The following is a 13675-nucleotide window of genomic DNA, read 5'->3' on the forward strand; positions in this document are numbered from 1 at the left end:
TGCCGTTGCCATGACAACTGAACACCTCCCATCACCCAGTGGGGAAAGGAAGCAGGAGGGAGTGAGTGTACGCCCAGGCTTTTCGGAAGCGCTCCGTGGCAAGAAGGGCTGGCTGGCGGGCGGCCCCAGAAGGCTAGCCTGCCGAAGGTCAGGTGGGTGAAATCCTGCTTCCGGTAGGGTGGGGGGGCGGAGCTTTGGGTCTCCATGGACACGGCTTCTCCTAGCAACCTGGCGGGCGTTGAGCAGAGCTGCCGGCGCGATGGACGCAGAAAGCCTCTTGCTGGCCCTGGAGTTGGCGTCTGGCAGTGGGCAGGGCCTTAGCCCGGACCGTCGGGCCTCGCTACTCACTTCTCTCATGCTGGTTAAACGTGACTACCGCTTCGATAGGGTCCTCTTCTGGGGCCGCATCCTCGGCCTCGTCGCCGATTACTACATCGCTCAGGGGGTGAGCGAGGACCAGCTCGCACCGCGCAAGACCCTGTACAGGTGGAGAGGGCGCCCCGACTGGCCAAGGCCGCAGGGGGATACTGAGGGGAGGGCTACCGGGCCGGGAAGGGGCGAGTGGGAGGTAGGACCTAAAGGGGCGGGTTCCAGAAAGGGAGCGGGTGAGATCTGAGAGAGCAGCCCCGGGAGGACACCTGGGGAGAGGCGCCAGAGAAACTTAGAGGCTGATGATGGCTTAATAATGGAAGCAGGGCAAGAACGGAGGAGGGGCAAGATGAAAGCTTCCGGAGAATGAAAACCCAGAGTAGAAGCCCTGTGGTGGACCTAGGTTTCCGAAGAGAAAATTTGGAGAAGGATCCAAACTAAAGTTTGGCTTTAGTTTGGAGAAGGGTCAGAAGCCTTGAGGGGTAGCGGGGAGCTCTTTGGAAATGGGTCCTGAAGCATTTCGGGTGGAGGTGTTGGCTCATAGGAGGCACTCCAGGAAGTAGTGAATAAATGTGGAATGGAAGGGAAGGGATTTAGAACTGAGGAGATTTTCCTGGACACTCCATTTAGGACCATCCACCCTCCTTTTGACTACCCCGTTGATGGGGAGCTCCCCATCTTACAAGCGTTCTGTTCAGGCTGAAGAAAGTTGGAGACTTCATTTATCTATCCATGCAGCAATCCAACATTGACTGATTTTTTCCGTGCTAGACCTGGGGTTAAAAAGATGGCTAAGACTCTCCCTATCTCCAATTTATTCACACCCAGCAATTACAGCAAAGCATCTGAAAACTAAGACAGAGGTGTACACGAAGGGGAGGCAGGGTGTGACATTCTCCTGGAGAGCATCTTTTTTTTTTTTTTTGCCTTCAAGATCTCAGCTTTAAGATCTTATTTATTCCTTTTGCATTTTTTGGTAAATTATTTTAATTGGAGGCTTATTACTTTACAATGTTGTAGTGTTTTTTGCCATACATGAATCAGCCATGGGTGTACATGTATCCCCCATCCTGAACCCCCCCTCCCACCTCCCTCCCCATTCCATCCCTCTGGGTTGTCCCAGTGCACCAGCCCTGAGCACCCTCAGGCATCGAACCTGGACTGGTGATCTGTTTCACATATGGTAGTATGCATGTTTCAATGCTATTCGGAGAGCAATTTTAAATAAGATTACTGAGATCTGAGATCTGACCTGGAGTTCTCCAGGAAGGAGCTGGGGAAAGGCATGCCAGTCAGAGGGAAAAACTGCAAACTTGCTGGCTGGAGCTCACTTGGGGTGTTTGGGAGAACAGAGGGTAGGCAACCAGGACAGTGGCAGCCTAGGGTGTTGGTTGTCCATAGGCTATGCAGAGCCACTGAGGGCCTTCAATCAAGAAGAGCCTGCTCGGACCTGAGTGGGCAGAAGGGTCTGGAAGTGGGCGAGCATTTGGATGTCTGTTGCAGACTGAAAGGAGGAAGGAATGGAGGGGTGGGGTTGGAAAGATTTCAGTGGTAGAAGTGGCAGGACTTGCGAATAAATGGGGAAAGGTGAAGAGGAGATCAAGGTTGACCTTTCCTTCCATCTCAGGCAGCTGGGTGAGGGCTGATGCCATGCACTGGGAAGAATTCAGGAGGTACTAGGGGAGGCCCAGCGAGTTTGGTGTCAGGTGCCGTGGGGCAGAGTGGTAAGGAAGCATGTTAAAGTACAGAGCTGGAGTCCAAAAGAAAAATTTGGACTGAAGACAGAGATTTGAACCTCACTGTATTCCAATAAGTTTTTATTTCTCCAGCACCTAGTATGTGCTAGGCATTGATCTAGACATGGGGAATGCAGTGCTAAAGTCCTTGTCTTCATGGAGTTTACATTTTAGTGTGTGTGCAGAGGGGAGGGAAGGCAGACAATAAACACACACACATATACTGCATACGCTCAGCATTGGTGCTAAGTGCTAAGGGAGACACGGAATACAGGGTGGGGCACTATTATAAAAAGGGAGATCTGGGATGGCCTCTCTCAGGAGGTAACATTTGAGAGGAGACCTGAGGCAACTGAGTGAGCTATGTGTTTACCTGAGGGAAAAGCATTCCAGGCAAGTGCAAAGGTCCGGAGGCAGGTGTGTGTTTAGTGTACTTGTGGGATTCTGTAGAGGCTAGTGTGTCTAGAGAGGAGTGAGTGAGGGGGACCACTGCACAGCATGAGGTCAGAGAGGCCGAGACAGTCGCGCAGGGCCCTGTGAGTGCTTGGCTCAGTGGGAAGTCACTGGGAGAGTCTGCACAGAGTCACGGTCTGGCTTAGGTTTTCCCAGTTGGGTGGGGACCAGACCAAAGCGGGAGCAGGTACGAATATGGGGAGACCAGTTAGGAAGCTGCTGTGATATTGGGCGAGAGTAGGTGGTGGCTTGGATGAGGGTGGAAGCAGTGGAGGTGGTGAGAGGTGACTGGATTCGGGGTGTCCACTAGGGAGTAGCTGGGGTTCTGGGAGTCAGGTAGGTGAGACTGTGGAGACAAAAGAGGGGTAAGAATAGATCCTTGGAAACACTTAAGGCACTGGAGAGGAGGAAGGGGAGGTGTCAAAGGAAGCAGACATGGAAATGCACGTGTTGGCTTGTAGGTCCCATGGCTGGCCTTCAGAGCAGTTTCTTGGGGTGCCAGGGGTGGAATCCTGGTGCAGTGGTCAGAGTGAAAGCGGGGTGGGGAGGAAGGGCTCTGGCAGGGCAAAATGTTCTTGATTATGGTCCAGAGTTGGGGAAGAGGAGGGAGGGGCAGGAAAGGGGCATTTCCCAGAGGGGCATGGATTTGAGGACTGTTAATTTTATAAAGCTGGGGCATCTTCATGTTGTGAAGGAGCCAGTGGAGAGTGAAGCGGGGAAACAGAGCAGGATGGGGATGTAGGCACTGGGTGGATGAGGGAGGAGTGGGTGGACACCCCTCCCGGGAGGGTGTGAGAAAGAAGTGACGGGGCTGGCGATGCCCCTGAAGCTCTCAGAGGAGGAGAGCTCCCAGAGCCTGGGCCGGGAGAAGCGTGGGGGAGATGGCTGTGTGTCAGCTCAGCAGGTAGGCTGAGCATGGCTGTGGGCCCTCTGGAGCAGAGGGATCTGAAATTAAGGCAATTCAGCTTCCAGAAACTCATCTGTGGTCTCACAATCCAGCTATGTAGGAAGATGCTCTTGGAATCTTGGCAGACTGAAGCTTTTAAGAAATTAAGTTGTATGTCATCACATATGGCGTGGGGTACACCACAGGCTCTTGCAGCTTCTAAGGGGGAAAGATGTGACTCCCAACAGCCTTTCTTGGGCCTCAGCCCTTCGGGAGAAGGGGCAGGGGCAGGATGCTGGAAGGAGAGGAGTTAGAATTGGGGTCATGTGGATGTTGTTGGCAGCCTGAACTGCATGGAGTGGAGCCTCCTGCCTCCCGCCACAAAGGAGATGGAGACACAGACGTCTGTGGTGAAGGGTCGCTTCATGGGGGACCCCTCCCATGAGTACGAACACACTGAGCTGCAGAAGGTGAACGAGGGGGAGAAGGTCTTTGAAGAAGAAGTAGTGGTGAGTGAAGATGAGAGGAGGAGGGCCTGAACACAAGGGGCTGGGCTGGTGGACACTGTGGTGGCGGCAAGCACGGTCATCACCACAGCCACTGGGGCCACCGGGCCTGGGGCACTGGGTGTGCTCGGCCCTGGGCCTCCGTGCCGGCCCCCTCGCTCCATCCTTGTGGCCCTGGGACGCTGGTGCATTGCCTCCAGGGGGTGGAGAGGAGGAAACCTCTGTTAAGTCACCTGCCCAGGGTCACATCACTCCTGAATGATGACAAGGTGGCAAGGGGATGGGCAGCCGAGTCTCGGGACAGCTGGGTTATGGGGCCGGGGCTAGGAAGAAGCGGGCTGTGCATTGCTCTGGGATCAGGGGATGTGCACAGGTGCTTATATTTTTGTATAGATTTGTATTTTACTAGATAACACATTCAAGCTGCCCAGGTGGCACTAGTGGTAAAGAACATGCCTGCCAATGCAGGAGACATAAGAGATGCAGGTCCAATCCCTGGGTTGGGAAGATCCTCTGGAGAAGGGCATGGTAACCCACTCCACAATTCCTGCCTTGGAAACCCCATGGACAGAGGAGCCTGGCGGGCTACAGTTGATAGGGTTGCAAAGAGTCGACACGACTGAAGAGACTTAGCACACACACACACACACACATGAAGATAATACATTCACTTGAAACTGTTAGCGATTACTTTTAGGAGATAGGATTATGAGTGGTTTTAATTTTCTTAGGTATATTATAAAATATCTCCATATTACCCAGATATTAAACAGTAAGCATGACAGGTTTTATATTTTAAAACAGCAAAATAAGCAACATTAAAATATGGGATTGCATGGTTGGAAAATAACCCAATTTCTGAAAGTGACAAACCTGTGATTCAAAATCCAACCTTTGCCCTTGAACGTGGGTGAGGCCAGATGCCTGGGTCTAGGTCTGTGATGCTTCAGCTGCAACACCCTGCCTGCTGGACAAAACTCTACAGCCTCTGTTTTCTCTTCTGTAGAATTGAGACTTGTACAGGTTAAATGAGGTGCCATTTTCTTTTTGGCCTTGCCATGAGGGTTGCGGGATCTTAGTTCCCTAACCAGGGATTGAACCCACGTCCTCTGCATTGGAAGCACAGACTCTTAACCACTAGACTACCAGGGAATTCCCAAGGTGATGTATTTAAAGCACCCAGCCTAGACACTTATTAGTTCCCATCTCCTCCTTTGTAAACAATTCCAATCAGCAGCCCAGGGGAAATACGTGCTGAATGACTCTGGGGTCTCCCAGTGACCTTTTCCCTGTCAAGTGCTATTTTCTCCCAAACATCTCTATGAAGTCCTTTTGTTTGGGTTGGGGTTGCCCTTGATACTGATTCTAACCAAATTTCATCTGTGTAAACATGTTACAGTATGGGGTGATGTTTGACAAATGATGTTAAGTCAAAGAGCAGGACAAGAAACTATATAAACTGTAATTCTAACTTTCCTTTGAATATAGGCATAGGAAAAAAAGAATAGAAGGGATTATACCAATGTGTTATCAGCGATTACCTTCAGCAGGTGGGATTAGGAATGGCTTTAATTTTCTTAGGTATATTATAAAATACTTCTATATCACCCAGATGTTCTACAGTCAGCATGATAGCTTTTATATTTTAAAAAGGCAAAATAGGCAACATGATGACAGAATGGTTTGTTTCTGGACCAGTATATAAAACACTGTTAATGGTGTCTGCTCCCAGTGAGAGCAACTGGGGGACCAGGAATGAGATGAGACACTGCTTTTTATTATTTTTTTAAAAAAGTTTTAAATATCGTACTCACCAGCAGTACGTATTACCAATTTAAGAAAGGACGGGAGGGAGGGAAGGCAGGCAAGGGCTTCACTCATGGTGAATTTCCATGCACCTGGCATCTCTGTGTGATGACCCAGGTCAGATGGACATGCAGAGGGCCCTTGCACAAGGCGTGACTGACTGGGCACAGCACCCTAGCGGGATAACTTGTCTCCTGTCTCCTCAGGTCCAGATCAAGGAAGAGACGCGCTTGGTGTCCGTTATTGACCAGATCGACAAGGCTGTGGCTGTCATCCCCCGAGGTGCCCTCTTTAAGACCCCTTTTGGACCTATCAATGTCAATCGGACCTTTGAAGGTAAGTTCTCTTCCTGAGCACAGTCAGACACATGTCTGGGAGTCCAGGGGAACCTACCTGTTTTCTCAGAGAAGGAATAACTGTTGCCACATCACTTGGGAGGAACTGCCGAATGTCGTTACTGGACCCTGACTCTTTTATGCCTGAGTTGAGTGTCTGGCCATCTGGGTTTGGGGGTGTGTGCGGGGCTGGGCTACCCACATTTCCCCACGCTCCTCCCCCGTAGTCTGTTCTCATTGCAGGGGCCGAGCCGAGTTCTGGCTGAGAGAATGCTGGTCCCTTTCCGCCCTTCAGTTCCCCATCAGTAGCTGACTGAACCCTCTGCAAGCCCCTCCTTGTGGTCTCCAGTCAGAGAGGGAAGGGACTGTGGAGCTTGGGGATGACCATCCCTTCCTACCTGCTGCCCCTTTGTAGGACTGTCCTTGTCTGAAGCCAAGAAGCTGAGTTCTTACTTCCACTTCAGGGAGCCTGTTGAGCTGAAGAACAAGACCTTGCTGGAGAAGGCTGAGCTCGACCCGTCCCTAGACTTCATGGACTCTTTGGAGCACGACATCCCCAAAGGTAACAGCCTTTGGTTACTTGGAGGACATTGGATATACCCCCAGGTCAGAACAGTGGGCCATACCACCTGCCATTCCCTCTTAAGAGTGGGACCCACGGCCTGGGTGGGAACTGGGAGTTCAATATGGGGCCTTGAGTAGGAGGCTCCTCCAGGGCCCAATACAGGGCTCAGCTCCAAATGTTTGCAGACAAAAGGATTGTCTTCCAGGTGCTTCCACAGACAGGAAGTCTCTCTTGATTTTTATATCAATCTTGAATGAAGGCAAGTTGGGAATTTCCCCCCATCAAAACATCCCTGAAAACACTAGCCGTATATACATCTTCACGGTTGGTTTTGGGGTTAGATCCAGTGCTTGGCACATAGCTGGTGCTCGGGGAGTAGGTGCCAACTGGCCTGCAGAGGACCACCTGCTAAGGAAATGAGTTCTGTACGTCTGCTCCTGCTAAGTGTGCTTTTAAATCATAAAACATACAACTTCAGAGGCCTTCTCGTGCTTCAGGGCCCACCTGGCCCAGGCACACAGCCGGCAGCTGGGGGGGGTCAGAGACCCCGGTTCCTCTCTGGGCTCCACCAGTAGAGATGAGCACATCCTTGGAAGATGCTCTTGCTGGGCTCTGCATCCGAGGACAGGTGCCAGGCTCTGGGCATTCAGGGGCCACACCTTAGGCACTGTCTCAGTACCCCTGCTTTTTTCCCTCCCCATGCTTGGTGTTCTGAGAGCTGGAGGGATCTGTTGTTGATGATGGCAAAGACAATGATACTAGGAACTACTCATAAAGGCAACGACACTGCTTACTGCATGGCAGGCACTGTACCCAGTCTTTCCCATGCCTCATTTTTTTTTCTTAGTTCATTTTAATCTTCACAGCTGATCTGTGAGTTAGATACTATTATATCATTATCCCCATTTTACAGATGAAAAAAAAGGAGGCTCAGAGTTAAATCCAAGGACACAGTATGTGTTAAAGCATTAGACTCCAAGGCTCTGGCCTTAACTGTGGTGTCAAGCAGATGGTGTTTTCAGTGGATGATGGGAATCGCAGGACAGTAGTCACCCCCATCACTAGGGGGAAACATTTCTGAGGAGCAATGAGCAACCCAATTGGGCTGGAACTCAGGGTAGAGGTGGGACCGCAGTAGTCGTTAAACACAAGGGCTCTGGAACCAGAAAGCCTGTGTTGGAACCCTGAATCTGCTGTGTACTACCTGGTCACCTCAGACAACTCCCTCAATTTCCTTGTGCCTCAATTTTTAAAAGGGGAAAATTGATATTTTCTACCTCATTGGGTTGTTATGGAAATTAAATGAAATAACAACACACATACAAAACATTTATGATAGTGCTTAAGACATTAAGGACTCAAGTAAAAATCAATAAGTATTACTGATACTGTTTTCAGTAGCAAAAAGCCTTAGAGGGGAGTTGGGCAGGCTAGGGAGGGTCCAGAGGGCCAAAGGGTAGGATGGTTTAGTTGCTCAGCTGTGTCCGACTCTTTGTGACCCTATGGACTGTGGCCCACCAGGCTCCTCTGTCCATGGGATTTCCCAGGCAAGGATACTGGAGTGGGTCACCATTTCCTGCTCCAGGGGATCTTCCTGACCCAGGGATCAAACTCACAACTCCTGCATTGCAGGGAGATTCTTTACCACTGAGCCACCTGGGAAGCCCTAGGAGTAGACCAAGGCAGGAGGAGCTGCAGATCTTCGATAACAAGGCAGTGGCGATGAGCAGATGCAGAGGGGCAAGCCAGGGCTCTGGAGGCTGTTTTGGGGCTACTGCAGTGCCCCGGGGGGCCGGGCCATGGGTCACAGGTGGCTAAGGGCTGCCAGCAAAGAGTGGCTACGCTGGCCTCCACCACACGGGGGCACCAGAGTCAAGCCTCCCTGAACATAGACTGGGGTCCCAGACCTGGCAGGGAGATGGTTATAGAGGGTGAGAATTTCTTAACCATCACACTTTCCAGATTCCCAGTACCTCCTCCAACTCTGTGCTCCCCACCTGACTAGGGGCTGGAGGGGACTGCACATCCTTGGCTGGTAAAGGGAGTTAGGAACACTGTGGTGGTGGGACCCAGTGCCAGGGCCTGCGTGGCTGACTGAGAAAAGTCCTCTTAGCACCCCTAATCTGGGGGCAGCAGTCCCTCCCTGATTCGGAGCATGGCTGGAAAGCTCTGCCCAGTGCGGACTTCTCAGCCACGGCAGCAGGGAGCCCAGGGCCAGTGGATGAGGCTCTCCCTTCAGAGTGCTGGGTGACTGTGGAGGGTGAGGGGTGGAACAAGGGGGCCTCCTCCCTACCCCCCCTCCCCCAGAACCTAGACTTCTTGTACGTACAGTGGGCCTCAGGGCTGAGAGATCAACTGATGATTTGACACCCCAGTTCCTCCCCGAACGCTGCCTGTCCTTAGTGCTGGAGCCTTAGGAGTGAGGGACTCCCAGAGTCTCCTGTGTCGGAGGGCTGGAGGGGAGAGATGCTCCTGGCCTGACTTTGGGAAACTCCACAGTTCTGGGCCTCCAGCTCCTCTCCTCCCACAGCCACCACCAGAAAGCCTGCAGGAAGTCTGGCCGGGTTTTACTTAGGATGGTTTGGTGGGGCCCATGGTATGGCGATGGAAATATGGCTGGCTGGGGAGAGCAGACACTCTGACTCTGCTCCCAGACTCCTTGCAATATCTGCCCCTGAAAGAGCAGAAGGAGCTGCTGGGAGGCTGCCCCACCAGGCAGACAGTAGCCAGAATGGCTGGGTTGCTAAGTGAAGCAAAGTCCCAACGATGAGTTCCCTGGGGCACCAGTACTGGCGGGAAGGATGGGATCTGCCCAGATAGGATCAGCTTCCTTTCTGGGTCTGAGGCAACTGTTGAGGGGAACCCTATATCACCTGTGAGCAGGAATGGGTCAGGCAGTCCCTGGGACTCCTGCTCTCTGTGGCCACATGGATTGGCCAGGCACTCAGCAGCTGGTCCCTGGACCACCCTCGGCTGGAGAGAGGATGTAAGAATGTTGCCTGGAGCCACTTGTGACCTCCCGAGCTGTCCCACTGTGCCATGGGGTCTGTGGAGTTCTGTGGGAGTAGGGCTTTGGCAGCAGAAGCATCCTTCTGGCAGACACAGGGCAAAAGCCAAGAGTTCACTGAGCTTGGGCTGCTGGTAGGTGAGACACGGAACACTAAGTCAGGATGCCAGATTTCTGGGCAGTACTCTGCTGTTCAACGCTCCTTAACCGTCTACGCTGTCAGCAAATAGTCACTGAGCAGCTAGTACGTCCCAGGGACAGGGGATGCTGCCGAGAACAAGGCACCATCTGTGCCTCACAGGCGTTTGGGAAAATCAAACGAAACAGAGGATGGGAAGTGGCAAGGTAGAACAGCAGGTGCCGCATAGGTGTCCTGGGAAGCAGAGCACGTGGGTGGAGGGCAGAGCGCCTCTCTCTGGGCTGTAGCAGAGATCTCAGGGACTGCCAGCTACAAAGCAGCGAGGGCTCCAGCACAGTGCCCAGAGTAGGCAGCAGAGGGCAGCAAGGGGCCTGCCTGCCTGGAAAGCAGCTTTTAGTAAGTGATGGCTGGGAAGAGGTGGGGGACAGGGGAGACAGCACTGGAGAGGGTGGGCAACGCGGGGTCTGGGATCAGCCCTCTCAGAGGGGTATGCAGGTGGCACCTCCCTTCCAGCCCAGTGGAGGTTCAGGTGACAGGTGCTCAGCCTTCTGCACCAAGGGGCTTGGCCTTGCCTATCAGTAAGACTGGGAACTCTTTGGCGTGTCCCCGCCCCCACCCCCTCCCATGTGCTGTGGCCCTGGTGTCGGGGAGTGGTTGCTCTGAGAAGGGGCCTGGGGCCATTTTTGTGTGTGTGAGACAAGTTGTGCGGTGCTGGTCTGAGTGGATTTAAGCCATTTACCGCCCCTGGACAGCCCTGAACTCCAGCCTGGTCCAGTCTCCTCCTCCAACTTAATCTCAGAACTTGGCTGCCTTTCTTTCTGGAGGGCAGGGGAATGTAACTATGATGAGCATCTCCCAGCCTGAGCTTCCCACACTGGCAAGGTGAGTGAGACCCCAAGGCCCAGGAAGATTCCTGCTCATGCAGGAGGCCCCATTCCTGGTTTACCAGCTTGTATCCCACCACATCCTCAGAAAAGAGAGCTTGTGGAGAAGACTGGCTGCCAGGGGGCTGGAGGGAAGGTCTGGGGAGACAGGAGACAGCATGGGCTGCTTCCCCTAGAGTCCCAGTGGTGGCGGCTGGCTGGGCCCAGCCTCGCCAGCAGCTGCAGTAATAAAAGTGGGTGAAGGTGAAGCAAGAGCCTGGCTTCCCAGGTAGATGCTACGTGACTCCTGGCACGTTGAGAGTATGTTTCCTGGGCGACAAGCTGAGCCAGGGACAAGCAAAGGACAGAAGTGTGACAGGAATGCAAGGGAGGGAGGAAGTAGTGTCACTGGCTGGCCAGCCCTGCACACACCACTTCTGTACTCTGCCAGCGCCCTGGGCCTGCATGGCACAGATCCCCAACCCTGGTGGGGGAACCCTGTTTCTCCTTGCTCTTGCTTGGCCAGTGTAGGGGGAGCCCCTGATGGGCCTGGCCCCTCCCCCACCCACTAGAAGCAAGAGGTGGCCAAGCCCTAGGTGGGCAGGCTGGTACCGGGAAAGCCAGGACCATCCTTGCTCAGGGTATGCCAAAGCACTGGTGACAGGGAACTGCTGAGTGTGTCTGGATGGGGGACTCCAGTTCTTTCTCCAGGGCAGCATTTGGCCCAGGGTGAGGGGGCGGCGGGGCTGTAAGCTGCCTTCTTCGGGTGGTCAGAGCCTGACCTTTTTCAGTTCCAGGGGGCTGTGGCTGTGGACTCCTGGAGCAGAAAGGGACTCCCCAGATGCTGCTGCGGGGACTGGCACAGGGAGCTGACAGGGCTTACCTTCCGGGGGTCTGTGTTCTGGACAGAAGCTGCATACGGTGTACTGGGAACACTTTGTCCTGTCACACCCCTTCTCCTGTTACCCCTAGGCCATCTGTTTTTTGGAATGAATGACTAGCAGAGCAACAGGCTAAGGCTCCAGAAACTGCAGGCAGGTTTATGAGGTGGAACATCTCAGGGATCCAGAGAGGCATGCTGCAGGAGCTGAGGGAGATACTCCCCACTTCTCTGACCACCCCCACCCTCCCAGGCAGTGCCCAGTCAGAGCTCTGGGAACCCAGGGACACTCTTCTTTCTCAATGCTATCTGGCTGGCACTGAGGGGGCCTGGGGGGTGGGGTCAAGCCTACACTGTGGCTTCTGCGTCATCACCTCACCCTTGGCTGGTGGTGCTTGGTGCAGGCCACCGCACAGTGTCGAGGTGGCCCCTGCGTGGACACCCCCCAAGCAGGTTAAGGCAACCAGACCACATATACCCCAAAAGCTCTAGCTTTGACCTGGGCAGGTGCTGGAGCCCTGAGACGGGCTGAGCTGCCATCAGGGCAAAGGGTGCCTGGTGGTCAGGTCTCCTGTAATCAGGGTGGCCTCTGGTGGGTGGGGCCTGAGCTCCAAGGCTGCTGGGTGTGGAGTGACCGGGGTAGGCCACGGTTGGAGGCGGCCTGGGGGCAGCGGCGCAGCGGGAGCCAGGCAGCCGGGCTGGGCTGGCAGCTGATGAAGGCCTCGGCGCAGTTCTCAGTGCATCACTGGCTGGTCCAGCACCAAAACCTTCAAAGCATTTGCCTTTCTGGCAGGGGCTGGGGCAGAGCTGCGGCTGGGCTGGGAGAGGCCTCGGCGCAGGGGAATAGAAGCTCCAGATCTGCATCCAGGGGCGATTTTCCCAGGCTCCTTCCTCCCACACAGCGGCTCCCTCCCTTGGTTCTGGAGCTGTATCAGGCCCTTCCCGCCAAGTCCTCGTGGCTGCACGACTCAGCCCCAGGCTGGGCTGCTCCTGTCTGGGGAGCAAAAACCAGGGCAGAACCCAGGACAGACAAAGGCTTATTAGCTGCGGCCCAAGTCCCCTCCCACTAAGGACGGCTCTCAGTCTACCAGCTGCCAGAAAAGGGCTATTGAGCTGGAGGCCTGAAAAGGCCACACTTTTAATGTGAGCCTGGGCAAGTCTCATCCATCTCAGAGTTAAGCTGCTGGGCCTGGAGCAAAATTTTGCAAGAGAGGTGAAGCACACCAGGACAGCAGGCCACCAGCGAGCCCGAGTGCAGGAAAGAGAGGAGCCTGGCGTCTCCCCGGCCTAGCCCCAACCCCACTCCGCCTGTGCATGGGTGACCCAGCTTCCTCCCCCATGCAACCTGTCACTGGACTTGCTGACAGGAACAAACGGACTGCTTTGAGTTCCACCTCTTTTCATTTCCTTCGCCCTCCCTCTGGAAGTGGCTTTAATGAGCAGTGAAATGGCTCAAAGGCAATCAGGAGGAGTAAAGCGCCGGGATAATTAAATTGTCTTCCCCTTTCCCAGTGGAACCTTCACGCTCAGGCCTAGCTGCCTGGAGCTGGGGTTTCCGCACCCCCGGTGGGGCTCTGCCCCGACGATGCCCAGGCCTTGTCCTCTGCTGCCTCTTTCCCACCCCCCAGGGTCTTGGAGTGTCCAGATGGAGAGGGGCAACGCCCTGGTGGTGCTGCGCAGCCTGCTCTGGCCCGGCCTCACCTTCTACCACGCTCCTCGCACCAAAAACTATGGCTACATCTACGTGGGCACCGGCGAGAAGAACCTAGACCTGCCCTTCATGCTGTAGGCGGGCCGCCCGTGGGGTGTGCAGAGTCTAAGCAGTATTTTCATAAAGGCGGTGAAGCTGGTCGGTGTTCTGTGCTGCTTCCCTCCCACCTCCACCTCCATCTGGTGTCCAGGCTGAGGAGAGGCTCAGCTCTAAATAGAGCAAGTGGCAGAGGGCTGGAATGTGCTAACAAGAGAGAATGGTGGGAGGAAACGGCATGGGGGAGGTGACAGCCAGGAGACCTCTGAGGAGGGCAGCTTTTTGGACTCAGAAGAGAGCTGCACGTAGGCCGGGCAGCCTAACGAAAAGCCAACGGCTGTCAACAAGGAGGAAGGGAACCTGTGTGGCCGTGAGCTCCGCTC

General features: G+C 54.2%; 1 protein-coding gene across 2 annotated transcripts; it reads left to right on the forward strand.

Annotated features, from left to right (window-relative positions):
- Positions 1 to 203: 203 nt before the first annotated feature.
- RSPH9 (radial spoke head component 9) lies at positions 204 to 13395 on the forward strand. Of its 2 annotated transcripts, XM_061398283.1 has the most exons (5): positions 205 to 486; positions 3788 to 3953; positions 5963 to 6092; positions 6507 to 6653; positions 13174 to 13395. In XM_061398283.1, the coding sequence occupies exons 1-5, from the start codon at positions 260 to 262 to the stop codon at positions 13332 to 13334; spliced, it is 831 nt and encodes a 276-aa protein (XP_061254267.1). In that variant the 5' UTR covers positions 205 to 259; the 3' UTR covers positions 13335 to 13395. The 2 variants fall into 2 exon arrangements, with proteins under 2 accessions (XP_061254268.1, XP_061254267.1); XM_061398284.1 differs by lacking the exon at positions 3788 to 3953 and having other exon boundaries at positions 204 to 445.
- Positions 13396 to 13675: the final 280 nt, after the last annotated feature.

The sequence above is a fragment of the Bos javanicus genome, chromosome 23, assembly GCF_032452875.1.
Source record: "Bos javanicus breed banteng chromosome 23, ARS-OSU_banteng_1.0, whole genome shotgun sequence".
NCBI classification, from domain to species: domain Eukaryota; kingdom Metazoa; phylum Chordata; class Mammalia; order Artiodactyla; family Bovidae; genus Bos; species Bos javanicus.

Coding starts and splice junctions, on each gene's coding strand:
- RSPH9 (XM_061398283.1), top strand. CDS start 260: ATGGACGCAGAAAGCCTCTTGCTGGCCCTGGAGTTGGCGTCTGGCAGT. Junction 6,093..6,506: donor TGTCAATCGGACCTTTGAAG/GTAAGTTCTCTT, acceptor GCCCCTTTGTAG/GACTGTCCTTGTCTGAAGCC. Junction 6,654..13,173: donor GGAGCACGACATCCCCAAAG/GTAACAGCCTTT, acceptor CCCACCCCCCAG/GGTCTTGGAGTGTCCAGATG.